Below are 20000 nucleotides of genomic sequence, written 5' to 3'. Positions count from 1 at the left end.
AGAATAAAACCAACTCACTGCTCCACATCTCCTCCTTCTCCCACTGTTCTGTGCTCTTCCCTCTATACTGTACTGTTCCCACTGTACTGTTCCCTTTATACTGTACTGTTCCCTCTGTACTGTACTCTTCCCTCTATACTGTACTGTTCCCTCTGTACTGTACTCTTCCCTCTATACTGTACTGTTCCCACTGTACTGGACTCTTCCCTCTATATTGTACTGTTCCCTCTGTACTGTTTCCTCTATACTATACTGTTCCCACTGTACTGTACTCCTCCCTCTATACTGTACTGTTCCCACTGTACTGTTCCCTTTATACTGTACTGTTCCCTCTGTACTGTACTGTTCCCACTGTACTGTTCCCTTTATACTGTACTCTTCCCTCTGTACTGTACTCTTCCCTTTATACTGTACTGTTCCCACTGTACTGTACTCTTCCCTCTATACTGTACTGTTCCCACTGTACTGTTCCCTTTATACTGTACTGTTCCCTCTGTACTGTACTGTCTTTATATTCTGTACTGTTCTGTTTGTTCTGTACTATTCTGTTCTCTTTGTAGAGCTCTCTCTATACTGTTTCCTCTGTACTGTACTGTTCCATGTGAACTCTTCCTCTATACTGTACTTTTCCCTCTGTACTGCTTTGTTCTATCTGTTCTGTTATTTTTTTTACTGTACTGTTCCTTGTTTACTGCACTTTTCCCTCTGTAATGTTCTGTACTGTGAACATTAGAGTGCACCTGAGAAGAACCAGATACACACATGACAGTTTTCAGATCGAGGGACCGATGTGTAACAGAATCCTATTTTCACTCCAGAAAAAGTGAGAAATGTTTATCACATGATTGTTTTCCCAAAGTGGAACTTTAACAGCTATTTGTACCTGGAGACGAAAAAAACAGACTTTTTAGACACTTAATCAGCGCGAAGATTAAACATGTGTTAGAAACAACAGAGCCAAACTGAACAAGTGTGTGTTATGTGTGTGTGTATTTCAGAGTTCTGCAGTCAGTGAAAGTGTAAATGATCCTCTCTTTCAAATCATAGAAAAATCTTTCAATTATTTCTGTAGATGTTGGAAAACTGTTTATTTATTTCAATTCTGTTTTATTTTTAGAGCATTTTTAACAGCAGTCATTTTTCCAAAGCAACTTAATTTAGATTTAAAAAAAAGTTAAATAAAATAAATAAATTACAATTAAATCTATAAATTAGTCCCTATAAGTTTATCCCTAATAAGTGAGCCAGCTGTGATGAGAAACCTCCCTGAGATGGTATGAGGAAGAAACAAGAGCAAAACCAGACTCAAAGGGAAGCCTCATCCTCATCCTCACACCAAATGGCCATTTATTACAGTTCCATTATTGTTGAGGTTCTGTTCAGTGATGGACTCTTACATGCACACTTGCTCATGACGACAGCATCCAAATATCTCAGTTTCCCAAAACTCTCCATATCCATGATCCCTCCAGATCTTTTACCTCTAAGCCTCGACTTGAACACTGAGTCCCGAACACTGATAGGAAGGTTGTTCCATAACTGTGGGGTTTATAAGAGAAATATCTGCCCCCTGCTGGAGTCTTTATTATTTGAGGTACCAACAAATAGCCTGCACCTTTTGATCTAAGTAGGCATGGAGGATCATCCTGGTACAGAAGTTCACTCAGATACTGCTGCGTGAGAGCGTTAAGTGTTTTATACGTCAGTAGTAGTATTTTATAATCAGTGTGAGATGTAATTGGGAGCAGTGTAGATGATTAAAACAGGGGTGATGTGTTCATATTTTCTAGATCTAGTGAGGACTCTTGCTGCTGCATTCTGAACTACTCCATTCTAGTTACTCCAACACCCAGACAGTAAAGCGTTACAGTAGTCTAATCTAGATGTTACAAAAACATCAACTAGTTTTTCTGCATCCTGTAACGACATCATATTTCTAATTTTAGCAATATTTCTAAGGTGAAAGAAGGAGATCCTGGTGATATTATTCACGTGAGAATGAGAACTTCTGTCTTATCATAATTTAATAGAAACTTTAGTTCATGTTCTTTAGACTCGTAGAGGCAGAGCTTTTTCTTATATATTTAGGATTTCTGTTAAAAATGCAACATGGCGTCTGACTTGTGCTTCATCTGCTCTGAATGTCTAAAAGGCCAGAGCAGGTTTGAGTTCCCTCAGCTGTTGACTTCTGGCTGGTCTCAGGTATTTTCCATTAGGATCCTCTTTTAGAAATGTCTTTCTGATGAAGTCCAAATCATGTAATGCATTACATCTGAATGAGCAGGATATAATAATGTGCTCTGTAAAAAAGAAAAATTGCTTCCATTAATCAAAATGCAATATCTATTGATTAGTATGCAGTTTCCTGGTTGTGATGAGAAAACGAACCGTTATAGACTGCTTGGTAACATATAAGTGCTTTCTCTCGGCTTATCTGGCTTTCTCCGAGTCGGCTTCCTCAAAGTGATCAGAATTTTCCCTATTTATCACAAAAAAAGGCATTAGCAAAAGTCAGGAGCTCACAAATCTTTGCTTCGAGGAATTGCTTCGATATTATCAGCAGCAATAACAGGCTGAGGATGAGGAGGGCTTGTTCCTGCTTTAATCCAACATGTGGCCCTTTTCATTTTCTTAACAGATTTGTGATTACATTTTAATGGAATTTAAACCCCTTAAGTAACTAGAGTATATTTTCAGTGGGGGACGAATCAGAAGCCTCGGAGCCTGGGGAGAGCAGATGTGTCCAACCTATTAGTCCAATCTATTTTTATGTGTAGTTGCAGTTGGATGAGTCGGTTTCAGTGGAAGCAGTTTTATTGGTGGGATAATTAACCTGCAGAGATCTTTTCTGGATCAGGAATTCACTTCTGTATGTTAATTTGAAAACACTGACGGACCGAATTAATGTGCAGATTAAAAGTCACTCCGCTACGAGCTCCAAACACAGTTATTTCCGTATTCAAACATATCCCGAGAAAAGAAAGTCTCCAGGAAAAACGTACAGATTTAACATGCAGTGTGAGGACGTGGCACTGCAGCTCACCTCCAAAATATTCACCAACCACTTACACACACCATCAGACCCTTTAAAGAAACATGAGATCAATGATCACATCCTCCTTCGTTTTCCTCAGTGTGTGCTAATGCATTAACCAGCTAAATAACCCATCATACCTCATTACATCATGATCATGAAACCCCTTTTAGTCCATTTCCACACAACCCATGAGACTGATATCATACTGGAGCTTCAGCATGTCCACTGTTCACTCATGAATAAGTGATCTGTCCATCACACCTATGATCTTGTCTTTCTACTATGATTTTCTGGTGACACAGAACATTGACCAATGATGAAATTATTATTATTTTTTTTCTCTCTCTTGTTCTCTTTCTCCATCTCGCAGCAATCCCAATGGGGCTCATCGTCATCCCTGGAGACAGTGACCTGGAAACTTGTCGAGTACAGATTGAGAAACTGCAAGAGGTAAAGAGAGAACATGAGCAGGGGGAAGGAAGGAAGGAGAGAGTGTGTGGGAAGGGAAGAGGAAAAGCAGGATAGAGGAAAAAAGAGAAAAGAAGTAAAATAAAGGAAAAGTACAGAAAGATCTAAAGTGAGGATGAAGATGGAGATGGACAGAAACTAAACTGGGTGTTTTAGAGTCTCAGACAGAGAGGAGATGATGATGATGATGATGATGATGATGATGATGAAGTGGATAGTTTTATCTCTAGAGATTTTTACCTAGAAATGTTCTTCACTTCTCAATCACATGACAATTACTCCAGTACCTGAGATGCACGTTTGAGGGAATTTAATTGGAGGATTAGTAAGCGTGTGCTTTAAAGCTCAGTGTCTGAGGCTTTTCAGTGCATTTATTTTGTAGGAATATTTATTTTGTAGAAATATTATTATCCTGCACTACTGAATTCTGGACCACTGACCAAAACAAAAACATTTATTTCAAATATACAAAGTATTTAATTTAGTAGCAGCTCAGTAGAGTCTGATCAGGAGGTTGTGAGTTTAAATCACAGCAACACCAAACTACCACTGCTGGGCCCCTGAGCAAGGCCCCTAACCCTCACCTGCTCAGCTTTGTAGGTGAGGTCATTGCTCTGAATAACATCTTCTGCTAGAATTCTGTAAATGTAATAACAGTAAAATTTTTCTGATTCAGAGCTTTGCTTTAACACATGCATTCTTCACTTCCACACTTCTTTTGTTTATCTGTTTTTTTCGGGACTAGAATAGGTGTTTATGTGTAATAACTGATTAAGTAATAGACTCCTCATTGCTAAAACCCACATGCTCAGAAGTCTCCTAAGACGCCCACATTGAGAGGAAGTGTGCACCTAAATGTTAGCAGCAGTTCACCAGTAAAGAAAAGTTGAAAATGCAACCACAACCTTCAGCCTTTAATCCCCAGTGGTGTTCTGACTCACCTCCTGTGCTTCCATGGTTACTGCACTAAGCCTGGCTCTTCAATTTTACCCACAAGCAGTTTCTCCTAGAAATAAAGACCAGGCCACATTTGGTCAGCATGAGAAATCAGTCAACATTGTTACAGAAACATCAGCATTGTGACTAACAGCATTGAAATAAACATGTTTTAGAGCTGCGTTTATATAAAATATAAGAAGGTGGTACCAGTCGAGCAGTGCTGGAGGATCTCAGACAGCGTGGTGCAGTGCGAGATGTGATGAGGTCACTGAGGTAAGATGCCGCTGGTCCATTTTTGGCCTTGTGGGCAAGCGTCAGTGTTTTGAATTTGATACTCGCAGCTACTGGAAGCCAGTGGAGGAGCAGCAGTGGGGTGGTGTGGGAGAACTTGGTCTGATTGAACACAAGCCATGCAGCCGTGTTTTGGATCATTTGCAGTGGAAGAATAGCGTTCAGGGTAAGACCTGCCAGCAGAGAGCTGCAGTAGTCAAGTCTTGAAATGACAAGAGACTGAACAAGAACCTGGGCAGCCTGTATGGACAGAAATAGTCGAATCCTTCAGATGTTGTAGAGAAGAAATCGACAGGAACGAGACACATTAGCAACATGTGGGAAGAAGAACAGTTCATTGTCCATAGTTTCCCTGAGGTTACGAACAGTGGCTGAAGGGGAGAGCAGAGAGTCATGAAGTGTTATTTGGAGATCTTTACCTGGAGATGAATCACCTGGGATGACCAGTAGTTCTGTTTTGCTGGGGTTGAGTTTTAGTTGGTGAGCACTCTTCCATGAAGATATGTCTGTCAAGCATGCCGAGATCCGAGCGGAAGCTGTGGAATCTGATGCAGGGAAAGAAAAGATTAGTTGAGTGTCATCTGCATAGCAGTGATAAGAAAACCCATGTGGGGATATGACTTCACCAATGGAGTGGGTATAGAGGGAGAAAAGGAGGGGACCAAGTACCGAGCCTTGTGGGACACCAGTGGTGAGTCTGCATGGGGCAGATGTGGATCCTCTCCATGTTACCTGGTATGAGCGACCTTCCAGGTAGGAAGCAAACCATTCCCATGCTGTTCCGCAGATACCAAGGCGCCTGAGGGTTGACAAAAGTGTCTTGTGGTTGACTGTGTCAAATGCTGCAGAAAGGTCCAGGAAGATAAGTACAAATGACAGCTTGGCTGACCGAGCAGCATGTAGTTTCTCAGAAACAGTCAAAAGGGCCGTCTCTGTGGAATGTGCCGCTTTGAACCCAGACTGGTTCGGATCATGGAGGATGTTCTGTGAGAGATAGACAGACAGTTGGTTAAAAACAGTGTGTTCCAGAGATTCAGAAAGAAAGGAGAGAAGTGATAGCGGTCTGTAGTTGTTGATGTCTGATGGATCCAGAGCAGGTTTCTTCAAGATGGGAATGACCCTTGCTTGCTTAAAGGTAGTTGGTACATGGCCAGATGTTAATGACCCGTTGATGATTGTGGAGATGAAGGGCAGGAGATCTTGTGTGATGGTCTGAAGCATAGTTGAAGGGATTGGATCCAGAGGACAGGTGGTGGGAAGTAGTGGATTGCTGGCTGTGTTGTGTAGTCATTGTTGGGGAGGAAGTGAAGGTCTGGCAGATTTTCTTAATCTTCTCACCATAGAAGGAGGCAAAGTCATTAGCAGTCAGGGAGGATGGAGCAGGTGCAGCGGGTTGAGTAGTGAAGAGATGATGTTGTGGAGCTTACGAGGATCTTGTGCAGAGGCCTCAAGCTTTTCCATGTAGGAGGCAGTTTTAGCAGAAACCACATCCAAATTTGGTCAGGGGTGCGCGGTAAGATGCGAGTTCTACATCGAGTTGTGATTTTTTCCACTTCTTCTCTGCATATCTGAGTTCTCGTTGATTGCTGTGCAAAACTTCTGACAGCCAGTGTGTGGGTTTTGTAACTGGCAGATTAGTGTTGGTATTCTAGTGATTTAGACTCATCAGCTCTAACATTATAACCAGCTGCGAAAATACAATAAAGTTCTTCCTCATGCCTCCAAATCAGCTGGGACTCTCTTTAGCCTGGTGTCCAACACCAAGGCATCAGCAGCAGATCCTTTAAGTCCTGTAAGATGGTGGGTGGAAGCTCCATTGATTAGAATTTTTTGTCCAGAACCTCATGTCCAGGTCGAGTGGAAACCTTGTTTCCTTGTTCCTCAACGCGTTCATGAACAGTGTGTTTTAGTGTGGATGTGCTGAGAGATCTATCCTGCGAAAAGATGACATTAGAGAACACCGTCACCCTGCAGGGGGTCTGTTAGAGTATTTGCGTAGGTGGCAATTAACATCAGAACAACATAAGCAGTTACATACACAAAGCTTATCTACATGATGGAAAGAACCCTGATTCATCCGAACAGGGAACCTTCTTCTATTGAGCCATGGTCCAGTTTTGATGACCATAGTCTGAGCTTTGGGGTGATGTACAGAGGCAGCATGAGCTTTCTGACCACTCCAGGCTGTGATGCTGTATGTTCACCCATTTTTCCTGCTTTCAATTCCAGATTCCAGATCCTTCTCGTGCTGTATAATAATCACCCCCCCCCCTTACAATTGCCATGGCAACGAGATAATCAGCGTTATTCACTCCTGGCAGTGGCTTCACGTTTTAGCTGATTGGTTTAAATTCATATAAAATCCACGAATTATAAATTATAAATGTGAATGCAACAGGAAATACAAGCAGGTTTGTTTTCGGACACACACACACACACACACACACACACACACACACACACACACACACACACACACACACACACAGCAGATGCCCTTATCCAGAGTGACTTACAAAATGCTTTGAGTCTCTAGCAATGAACACACACACACACACACACACACACACACACACACACACACACACACACACACACACACACACACACACACACACACACACAAAAACATTTTTATTCATGTCAGGTCAGGGTTTTTTTTTTTTCTTTCTTTTCTTTAATGTATTTCTCTGTAGATTGTTGTAGATTTATGTACATTAAAGCTGCTGCTCTTTTTCACCAGAAAAGCTTTTAAGGAGAAAAAGCAGCCAAATATTTCCTGCTGCTGCTTCCTCTTGCCTCGCTGACACACACTTCCAGAATCTTCTTAATTGGTCATTCAGCTCTCTGCGGGTGTAGCAGGGTTTCTCACTTGCATTCTAGTAAACCTCAGTGTTCCAAGCCAAGCTGAAAATCCTTATTCTCATCATCCAAGTGTTGCTTAAAGTTACACAAACCTAATAATTAGATGAAGGTTCTGACGATGTTCTCGTGGGGTTCAGTTTCTATCATTAAATTCCCTGGTACTGAATAAATCTAAACACTGATGACAAAAAGACAGACGGGTGAAATACAGCAGGACGTCTGGCATGAGAGAGAGGATTTCACTAATCTGCTAATTAACCCGCTCACTAACCCGTTTACTAACCCACTCATTAACCTATTCACTAACCCACTCATTAACCTATTCCCTAACCCACTCATTAACCTATTCACTAACCCACTTATTAACCTATTCCCTAACCCACTCATTAACCTATTCACTAACCCACTCATTAACCTATTCCCTAACCCACTCATTAACCTATTCACTAACCCACTTATTAACCTATTCCCTAACCCACTCATTAACCTATTCACTAACCCACTTATTAACCTATTCACTAACCCACTCATTAACCTATTCACTAACCCACTCATTACCCTATCCACTCATTAACCTATCCACTCATTAACCTATTCCCTAACCCACTCATTAACCTATTCACTAACCCACTCATTAACCTATTCCCTAACCCACTCATTAACCTATTCACTAACCCACTTATTAACCTATTCCCTAACCCACTCATTAACCTATTCACTAACCCACTTATTAACCTATTCACTAACCCACTCATTAACCTATTCACTAACCCACTCATTACCCTATCCACTCATTAACCTATCCACTCATTAACCTATTCACTAACCCACTCATTAACCTATTCACTAACCCACTCATTAACCTATCCACTCATTAACCTATTTACTAACCCACTCATTAACCTATTCACTAACCCACTCATTAACCTATCCACTCATTAACCTATTTACTAACCCACTCGTTAACCTATTCACTAACCCACTCATTACCCTATCCACTCATTAACCTATCCACTCATTAACCTATTCACTAACCCACTCATTAACCTATTCACTAACCCACTCATTAACCTATCCACTCATTAACCTATTTACTAACCCACTCATTAACCTATTCACTAACCCACTCATTAACCTATCCACTCATTAACCTATTTACTAACCCACTCATTAACCTATTCACTAACCCACTCATTAACCTATCCACTCATTAACCTATTTACTAACCCACTCATTAACCTATTCACTAACCCACTCATTACCCTATCCACTCATTAACCTATCCACTCATTAACCTATTCACTAACCCACTCATTAACCTATTCACTAACCCACTCATTAACCTATCCACTCATTAACCTATTTACTAACCCACTCATTAACCTATTCACTAACCCACTCATTAACCTATCCACTCATTAACCTATTCACTAACCCACTCATTAACCTATCCACTCATTAACCTATTCACTAACCCACTCATTAACCTATTCACTAACCCACTCATTAACCTATCCACTCATTAACCTATTCACTAACCCACTCATTAACCTATTCACTAACCCACCCACTAACCAACGTTAGCCAGTTGTGTCTAATGGAGGAACCCAACCACATCCGTGTGTGTGTGTGTGTGTATAGTGAATGCGTGCGTCCGTGCGTGTGTGTGTGTGTGTATAGTGTGTGTGTGCGTGCGTCCGTGCGTGCGTGTGTGTGTGTGTGTGTGTGTATAGTGTGTGCGTGCGTGCGTGCGTGCGTTTGTGTGTGTATATTGCGTGTGTGTGTGTGTATAGTGAACGCGTGCGTCTATGCGTGTGTGTGTATAGTGTGTGCGTCCGTGCGTGTGTGTGTGTGTGTGTGTGTGCGTGTGTGTGTGTGTGTGTATAGTGTGTGTGTGTGTGTATGGTGCGTGTGTGAGACTATAAAAGTTAATGCTGTAATATTGTGGATAGCATGTGGATCCTGTAGGTGTGATGTATTTATTCAGGACTTGTGGGAATGTGTGTGTGTGTGTGTGTGTGTGTGTGTGTGTGTGTGTGTGTGTGTGTGTGTGTGTGTGCGTGCGTGTGTGTGTTTTGGGATCTCTTGTATCCTGCAGGACTTTGTGTCATGTCACCCATCTCTGGTGCGAGTGCTGCTGCAGGTGGGTGAAAGAGCTCGATTGTGAGAGAGACCTGGAGCAATCTCAGGAACAATCGTGGAAAACTAAAAGGTGTAAATGTTCCCAGAGGAACGCAGTCACACGCCAGCCACAGTCTGATTAAACACAAAGGAGCTTGTTGAAGCAGAAGATTTGTGCTCCTGTCTGTGACTCTCAGGATATTTGGTGGATGATTTTTATTCCTCTGAGTAAGCGTCTGGATTGAAAAACAGATGTTTGTCTTTCAGAATAAAAAAAAAAAAAAGCTCTTTTCTGTTTGGTCTCAAGCAGAGCGTAATCTCCTCCCTGGTTTTCTCCTCTCCCTCCTCCACTCAGTTCCTCCTGAACCCTGCTCTGCTTCTGCTCCTGCTCTTCCACCCACACAGGAGGGAGAATTTACTGTTCAGCATTTTAAACGCTTTCATTCACTTTAATAGTTTGCGTTTAAAGTAGTGTTGTGTATTTAATAATGCAACACTTATTGCTTCCTGCTTGTTCCTGAGGCTCCTTACCTTATTAATGGTGTTTGTGGGATCAGAAAGTTGCTGTGTTGTGTTTTATTGTATTTATTGTGGTGTTGTGTGTGTTTGTGGTACCGAAGGCATTTGCTTGAATTTGTATTGGTATTGTAGAGGTTCAGTATGTCCCTGCTTTCTGTTTATTCATTGTTGAATTCTGTTTGTGTGTGTGTGTGTGTGTGTGTGTGTGTGTGTGTGTGTGTGTGTGTGCGCCAGAGGTGGAAAGTATCAAAGTACAAATACTTTGTTACTGTATTTAAGTAGATTTTTTTGGTATCAGTTTTTTACTTCACTATTTTTACACAAATATCTGTACTTTTTACTTCTTACATTTTCAAAACAGACTCGTTACTTAAGTTTTAATCCATTGATTTGGTGAAATGTCAATATTTTTTATTTTTACTGCATCGATTTCAGTCCACCAACCGATTTCCTGTCATTTCACATCTTTCTATATGTGGATGTTCCGCCTGGACTCATTCATTAGGTATCAACATTTTTAATTAGTTTTAAATTATTTTATATTAATATTTTAAGGCTGTCAAAATTTAAATGCAGATTCTTTTAAACTGCACTAAATTTTATTAACACGATATCAATTCAGCACATTTCTGTTTTACCATTTTTATAAAAAATATAAATACATACATAAATAACTAAATATAAAAGAGGCGAAATTAAAACCTTCAGCACAACAAACATTTATTCACAATCTCCTTTCTTTACTTAGATATAAAATAAATAAATAAACTTTCATCAGTAAACATTTGTTTTATTTCTGCACCGAGTCTCAAATCCACAATGATTCACACAATTTACCCTCTGGGTGGTGTTTTGTGGGTTTTTCCCTCATAATGGAGAAACAAACTTAAATTACTGTCTTTATTGATCGTACAGATAAAAACAATTCATCATTCAAATCTGTAAAATGTCTAATTTTATTTATATTCACTTTTAATAACAACAAAACTTGTGTACCGGTAAATGTGTTGCATCCATATTTCTCCATGTCCATGTTGCTTAAAGTATTAAAAAGAGAAAGTATTAATATATGGTAGATTTAGAACAGATAGAAATGTGTGATTAAGTTGTGATTAAATATTTAATTTGATGAACAGCTCTAACATTAATATGATGTGAGGTTCAGTTTCCAGTGTGACACTAAAACAGGTAGAATAATAAATGTTTTTTACTGAAGAACATGTCAGAGACAAAACTTCTTTACTTTCACTGGAGTAAAAAAGTATAAATCAGAACTTTATTTTAAATCATCAGTATCTGCACTTCTACTAAAGTAAAGGATGTGTGGACTTTTGCCACCTCTGGTGTGTGTGTGTGTGTGTGTGTGTGTTATGTGTCTGTGAAACTCCAGTTGACACTGAGAAGGAGAGGGTAATAATTTTTCTATGTAGGATGTAATAAAGCAGCACCGTTTCTAGTTGTAGGCAAACTTAGACAATTGCAACCAGCTGGGGGCGCCAGTGAGCATCCTCGTCCTCACCCATTTAAATGATTTCCCTGTTCTTTATAATATACAGTAGTTTAACATACTTAATTCCAGGCAATTTTGCAATGATTATTGAATGTGTTCAACTTTTTGTGTGGAATGTTGTGAATGATTTGTATGGTGTGGGGGCGGAGCATTGTGGTGGGAGGGCGGAGCCACTGGCAGCGGTAGTGGGGGCGATGGGGATCCATGCCTAAGGTTCCAAAAAGGCTAGAAACGGCCCTGTTATAAAACACATATCCATCTTTATGTGCTGTAGTGATGTGCAGATAAACACAAACAACATGTTTTTTTTCCTCCTGTCTTCATGCAGGCAGGTGATGAGACCAAATCCAAAACACTGTCGTGTCAGAGACTGTCTCCAAAGTGGTGCTTCCTGGACTGTAAGTAACGCTCGTCTTTATGCCTTAGGGTTATCATTGTTCTGAAGGCCGAATTGGATGAGTTTTTTTTTTCATTTCTCATTGTTTCTTTTGTTGTGTGTGTGTGTGTGTGTGTGTGTGTGTGTGTGTGTGTGTGTGTGTGTGTGTGTGTGTGTGTGTGTGTGTGTGTTTCCTTTATGATTGTTTTTTTTTGGGGTTTTTTTATGTAAAGGAGGTAAACGCAGTTCGTTCTGAAAGGATGCACGTTACATGGTTTCAGTTTTCAGATCAGTGCTACAATGGCAGGATAATGAAAGAGAGAGTTGTGTTATGTAAATATTACAAGCCCTCTGCTTCTCCAGATGTGGTGTAACATGACGGCTCTGTCTCTCCAACTTAGCCTTGAAAAAAACAGCCAGCTTACTCAGTGGCCCAACCGTAATTAAATAAAGGTTAAGAAAGGTTCAGATTGAGGAGAGAATATTCACTGACATTTCTGCCCTAATGAGGAGGCCATTACCCGGCCAGCATTTCTGCCAGAGAAGAGAGGGAGAAGTTACAGGAGGAGACAGACGCAGGGAGGGAGACATTCTGTTTTCCTGGACTAATTAGATGTCTGACATGATGGACTCGATAGGGTGTTCTTCTCCTGCCATCTCCAGGCTGGCTCTAATTCTACTCATTTCTCATGGTGCAAAAGCCATGAATGTGCACACACACACGCACACACACACACACACGCACACACACACCCACGCGCACACGCACACACACACCCATGCACACACGCATGCACAGCATTATCTATGAAGTCTACAGCTTGAAATAGGATTTCTGTAATTCCACAGAAACAGACCTCAAATGAACCTGACACTGAACACTGACCAGAACCCTTTAAACCAACAGCAACCTGTTTTTTTCCAGAACCATTAGAGCAAAAACCCCTCCGGCCAGAACCATTAAACCGATCTGCATCCTTGTCTGCTGAACAACATCTCCCAGTGCAGAAATCCTCCAGCCAACACAGCACTGTAGTCCAGAGCCGTAAAAGCCAGAACAAACTACTAACTACCGCAATGTTCACGATCCATTCTAGACAAATCAGAAATCCTGATCCTTCACCTACCAGAATCCAGAACCCACAACTGCTCAAATATTGCTTTTCAAACATTAGATATATTTATACATACAAGGTGGTATCAAAATGTTTCGAGACAAGTTTTGTAACACGCCAACAGATGGCAGCACAAGGCTGCATGCACAGTCACAGGGAGCACCAGCCGTCATGTCAGTGTGCTTTTCACGCGTGAAACAACACGGTCTCACTTCCGCACCCACACTACTCGCCAGATTTGACTCCTGCAGACTTTACCCTCTTCCCGAAGATGAAGATACAATCAAAGGTCATTGTTTTAACGCCACTGTGGAGATCCAGTGCCGATCTTAGTAGGTGCTTAACACCATTTAAAAAGAAGACTTCCAGGACACGTTCCAGAAGACCACTAGGAGACGCTGTATTGCTGTGCAAAGGAACTATCTTGAAGGTGATCATTTGGAAACGTAGATAAATAAAATACTTTTTGTAAGCCGAGCGAGGCTTTCTCTCTAACCCTAACCCTAACTTTCTGATACCACCGCATATTTATATTTATATATAACTGATTGAGTTGAGAGCAGGTGTAATCGAGTATTTGAGGGATGAGGAGCTGCACTGATGGACTCTCAGTGTTTGAGATTTAAGCTAACCAGCTTCTGATCAACAGCACAAAGCCTTACCCACCGGGCCGCAGTTCCCCCCCTACCCCGGGTCCGCAGCTGTGGAACAGTAATTGCCAACTGGACCCCAAATCCACCGACATTTTTACAAAATATAAACTGTTTCAGGTCTAATCCCATTCTGTTCTCCTGAACTATTAGAAACAGCACCATGAACATTTCAACCAAACTCACAATCACTGCTGCACTTTCACAACAATGCCTCGTCCTTACTGCAGCTGCGACAGAGACAAATCCTCTCGCTCAAAACCACATGTAGCTCACTGACTTCTACACTTCTTTCCATCCAGAGCGATTACACTCTGTTACACAATCTTTTTCAGAGCCTCTACACAATTTTTACACTGCTTTTACACTCCTCTAAACATCTACTGTCTCCTCTTAACATCTACTGTCTCCTCTTAACATCTACTGTCTCCTCTAAACATCTACAGCTACTGTCTCCTCTAAACATCTACAGCTACTGTCTCCTCTAAACATCTACAGCTACTGTCTCCTCTAAACATCTACAGCTACTGTCTCCTCTAAACATCTACAGCTACTGTCTCCTCTAAACATCTACTGTCTCCTCTAAACATCTACTGTCTCCTCTAAACATCTACTGTCTCCTCTAAACATCTACTGTCTCCTCTAAACATCTACTGTCTCCTCTAAACATCTACAGCTACTGTCTCCTCTAAACGTCTACAGCTACTGTCTACTCTAAACATCTACAGCTACTGTCTCCTCTAAACATCTACAGCTACTGTCTCCTCTAAACATCTACAGCTACTGTCTCCTCTAAACATCTACAGCTACTGTCTCCTCTAAACATCTACTGTCTCCTCTAAACATCTACATCTACTGTCTCCTCTAAACATCTACAGCTACTGTCTCCTCTAAACATCTACAGCTACTGTCTCCTCTAAACATCTACAGCTACTGTCTCCTCTAAACATCTACTGTCTCCTCTAAACATCTACTGTCTCCTCTAAACATCTACTCTCTCCTCTAAACATCTACTGTCTCCTCTAAACATCTACTGTCTCCTCTAAACATCTACAGCTACTGTCTCCTCTAAACATTTACAGCTACTGTCTCCTCTAAACATCTACTGTCTCCTCTAAACATCTACTGTCTCCTCTAAACATCTACTGTCTCCTCTAAACATCTACAGCTACTGTCTCCTCTAAACATCTACATCTACTGTCTCCTCTAAACATCTACAGCTACTGTCTCCTCTAAACATCTACAGCTACTGTCTCCTCTAAACATCTACTGTCTCCTCTAAACATCTACTGTCTCCTCTAAACATCTACTCTCTCCTCTAAACATCTACTCTCTCCTCTAAACATCTACTCTCTCCTCTAAACATCTACTGTCTCCTCTAAACATCTACAGCTACTGTCTCCTCTAAACATCTACAGCTACTGTCTCCTCTAAACATTTACAGCTACTGTCTCCTCTAAACATCTACAGCTACTGTTTCCTCTAAACATCTACAGCTACTGTTTCCTCTAAACATCTACAGCTACTGTTTCCTCTAAACATCTACAGCTACTGTCTCCTCTAAACATCTACTGTCTCCTCTAAACATCTACAGCTACTGTCTCCTCTAAACATCTACTGTCTCCTCTAAACATCTACAGCTACTGTCTCCTCTAAACATCTACTGTCTCCTCTAAACATCTACAGCTACTGTCTCCTCTAAACATCTACAGCTACTGTCTCCTCTAAACATCTACATCTACTGTCTCCTCTAAACATCTACAGCTACTGTCTCCTCTAAACATCTACAGCTACTGTCTCCTCTAAACATCTACATCTACTGTCTCCTCTAAACATCTACATCTACTGTCTCCTCTAAACATCTACAGCTACTGTCTCCTCTAAACATCTACAGCTACTGTCTCCTCTAAACATCTACAGCTACTGTCTCCTCTAAACATCTACAGCTACTGTCTCCTCTAAACATCTACTGTCTCCTCTAAACATCTACTCTCTCCTCTAAACATCTACTGTCTCCTCTAAACATCTACAGCTACTGTCTCCTCTAAACATCTACAGCTACTGTCTCCTCTAAACATTTACAGCTACTGTCTCCTCTAAACATCTACAGCTACTGTCTCCTCTAAACATTTACAGCTACTGTCTCCTCTAAACATCTACAGCTACTGTTTCCTCTAAACATCTACTGTCTCCTCTAAACATCTACAGCTACTGTCTCCTCTAAACATCTACTGTCTCCTCTAAACATCTACATCTACTGTCTCCTCTAAACATCTACAGCTACTGTCTCCTCTAAACATCTACAGCTACTGTCTCCTCTAAACATCTACAGCTACTGTCTCCTCTAAACATCTACTGTCTCCTCTAAACATCTACAGCTACTGTCTCCTCTAAACATCTACTGTCTCCTCTAAACATCTACAGCTACTGTCTCCTCTAAACATCTACTGTCTCCTCTAAACATCTACATCTACTGTCTCCTCTAAACATCTACATCTACTGTCTCCTCTAAACATCTACAGCTACTGTCTCCTCTAAACATCTACAGCTACTGTCTCCTCTAAACATCTACAGCTACTGTCTCCTCTAAACATCTACTGTCTCCTCTAAACATCTACAGCTACTGTCTCCTCTAAACATCTACTGTCTCCTCTAAACATCTACAGCTACTGTCTCCTCTAAACATCTACTGTCTCCTCTAAACATCTACATCTACTGTCTCCTCTAAACATCTACAGCTACTGTCTACTCTAAACATCTACAGCTACTGTCTCCTCTAAACATCTACAGCTACTGTCTCCTCTAAACATCTACTGTCTCCTCTAAACATCTACTGTCTCCTCTAAACATCTACTCTCTCCTCTAAACATCTACTCTCTCCTCTAAACATCTACTCTCTCCTCTAAACATCTACAGCTACTGTCTCCTCTAAACATTTACAGCTACTGTCTCCTCTAAACATTTACAGCTACTGTCTCCTCTAAACATCTACTGTCTCCTCTAAACATCTACTGTCTCCTCTAAACATCTACAGCTACTGTCTCCTCTAAACATCTACAGCTACTGTCTCCTCTAAACATCTACAGCTACTGTCTCCTCTAAACATCTACTGTCTCCTCTAAACATCTACAGCTACTGTCTCCTCTAAACATCTACAGCTACTGTCTCCTCTAAACATCTACAGCTACTGTCTCCTCTAAACATCTACAGCTACTGTCTCCTCTAAACATCTACAGCTACTGTCTCCTCTAAACATCTACAGCTACTGTCTCCTTTAAACATCTACTGTCTCCTCTAAACATCTACATCTACTGTCTCCTCTAAACATCTACTGTCTCCTCTAAACATCTACAGCTACTGTCTCCTCTAAACATCTACAGCTACTGTCTCCTCTAAACATCTACTCTCTCCTCTAAACATCTACTGTCTCCTCTAAACATCTACAGCTACTGTCTCCTCTAAACATCTACAGCTACTGTCTCCTCTAAACATTTACAGCTACTGTCTCCTCTAAACATCTACAGCTACTGTCTCCTCTAAACATCTACTGTCTCCTCTAAACATCTACAGCTACTGTCTCCTCTAAACATCTACTGTCTCCTCTAAACATCTACAGCTACTGTCTCCTCTAAACATCTACAGCTACTGTCTCCTCTAAACATCTACTGTCTCCTCTAAACATCTACAGCTACTGTCTCCTCTAAACATTTACAGCTACTGTCTCCTCTAAACATCTACAGCTACTGTCTCCTCTAAACATCTACAGCTACTGTCTCCTCTAAACATCTACAGCTACTGTCTCCTCTAAACATCTACAGCTACTGTCTCCTCTAAACATCTACAGCTACTGTCTCCTCTAAACATCTACAGCTACTGTCTCCTCTAAACATCTACAGCTACTGTCTCCTCTAAACATCTACAGCTACTGTCTCCTCTAAACATCTACAGCTACTGTCTCCTCTAAACATCTACTGTCTCCTCTAAACATCTACATCTACTGTCTCCTCTAAACATCTACAGCTACTGTCTCCTCTAAACATCTACAGCTACTGTCTCCTCTAAACATCTACAGCTACTGTCTCCTCTAAACATCTACTGTCTCCTCTAAACATCTACTCTCTCCTCTAAACATCTACTCTCTCCTCTAAACATCTACTCTCTCCTCTAAACATCGACTCTCTCCTCTAAACATCTACTGTCTCCTCTAAACATCTACTCTCTCCTCTAAACATCTACTCTCTCCTCTAAACATCTACTCTCTCCTCTAAACATCTACTGTCTCCTCTAAACATCTACAGCTACTGTCTCCTCTAAACATCTACAGCTACTGTCTCCTCTAAACATCTACTGTCTCCTCTAAGCATCTACTGTCTCCTCTAAGCATCTACAGCTACTGTCTCCTCTAAACATCTACTGTCTCCTCTAAACATCTACAGCTACTGTCTCCTCTAAACATCTACTCTCTCCTCTAAACATCTACTCTCTCCTCTAAACATCTACTCTCTCCTCTAAACATCTACTGTCTCCTCTAAACATCTACAGCTACTGTCTCCTCTAAACATCTACAGCTACTGTCTCCTCTAAACATCTACTGTCTCCTCTAAACATCTACAGCTACTGTCTCCTCTAAACATCTACTGTCTCCTCTAAACATCTACAGCTACTGTCTCCTCTAAACATCTACTGTCTCCTCTAAACATCTACATCTACTGTCTCCTCTAAACATCTACAGCTACTGTCTCCTCTAAACATCTACAGCTACTGTCTCCTCTAAACATCTACAGCTACTGTCTCCTCTAAACATCTACTGTCTCCTCTAAACATCTACAGCTACTGTCTCCTCTAAACATCTACTGTCTCCTCTAAACATCTACAGCTACTGTCTCCTCTAAACATCTACTGTCTCCTCTAAACATCTACATCTACTGTCTCCTCTAAACATCTACAGCTACTGTCTCCTCTAAACATCTACAGCTACTGTCTCCTCTAAACATCTACAGCTACTGTCTCCTCTAAACATCTACTGTCTCCTCTAAACATCTACTGTCTCCTCTAAACATCTACTCTCTCCTCTAAACATCTACTCTCTCCTCTAAACATCTACTCTCTCCTCTAAACATCTACAGCTACTGTCTCCTCTAAACATTTACAGCTACTGTCTCCTCTAAACATTTACAGCTACTGTCTCCTCTAAACATTTACAGCTACTGTCTCCTCTAAACATCTACTGTCTCCTCTAAACATCTACTGTCTCCTCTAAACATCTACTGTCTCCTCTAAACATCTACTGTCTCCTCTAAACATCTACAGCTACTGTCTCCTCTAAACATCTACAGCTACTGTCTCCTCTAAACATCTACAGCTACTGTCTCCTCTAAACATCTACAGCTACTGTCTCCTCTAAACATCTACTGTCTCCTCTAAACATCTACAGCTACTGTCTCCTCTAAACATCTACAGCTACTGTCTCCTCTAAACATCTACAGCTACTGTCTCCTCTAAACATCTACAGCTACTGTCTCCTCTAAACATCTACAGCTACTGTCTCCTCTAAACATCTACAGCTACTGTCTCCTCTAAACATCTACAGCTACTGTCTCCTTTAAACATCTACTGTCTCCTCTAAACATCTACTGTCTCCTCTAAACATCTACAGCTACTGTCTCCTCTAAACATCTACTGTCTCCTCTAAACATCTACTGTCTCCTCTAAACATCTACTGTCTCCTCTAAACATCTACAGCTACTGTCTCCTCTAAACATCTACAGCTACTGTCTCCTCTAAACATCTACAGCTACTGTCTCCTCTAAACATCTACTGTCTCCTCTAAACATCTACAGCTACTGTCTCCTCTAAACAGCTACTGTCTCCTCTAAACATCTACAGCTACTGTCTCCTCTAAACATCTACAGCTACTGTCTCCTCTAAACTTCTACTTTCACCTCTAAACATCTACATCTACTGTCTCCTCTAAAGTGTTGTGTGAAGAAAACAGAAAAGAATGAATGTTGTGGTAAGATTTGTGTTTCTGTAGTTGTGTTAAAGGTTTTTTTGAAGGCATATGGTGATGTGTTTGTGATCATCATGCCCTCTGTTTCATTGGAAGTGT

The 20000-nt window shown here is 41.0% G+C and overlaps 1 protein-coding gene across 5 annotated transcripts in view; it reads left to right on the top strand.

Moving 5' to 3' along the window:
• dgkza (diacylglycerol kinase, zeta a) overlaps positions 1-20000 on the top strand; it is a 165869-nt gene that overhangs the window by 113094 nt on the left and 32775 nt on the right. For 3 of the 5 annotated variants that reach the window (XM_083550095.1, XM_083550093.1, XM_083550097.1), the window contains 3 exons: positions 3408-3487; positions 9699-9743; positions 12079-12148. In XM_083550095.1, coding sequence (XP_083406221.1) covers positions 3408-3487; positions 9699-9743; positions 12079-12148 — 195 coding nt within the window. The remainder of the gene's footprint in view (positions 1-3407; positions 3488-9698; positions 9744-12078; positions 12149-20000) is intronic. The other 2 variants (XM_083550096.1, XM_083550094.1) reach the window with 1 other exon arrangement.

This window comes from Silurus aristotelis (assembly GCF_946808225.1).
Source record: "Silurus aristotelis genome assembly, chromosome: 9".
Taxonomy (NCBI): Eukaryota; Metazoa; Chordata; class Actinopteri; order Siluriformes; family Siluridae; genus Silurus; species Silurus aristotelis.
The sequence above is the reverse complement of the archived record's forward strand: the minus strand, read 5'-3'. Positions and strand labels throughout refer to the sequence as shown.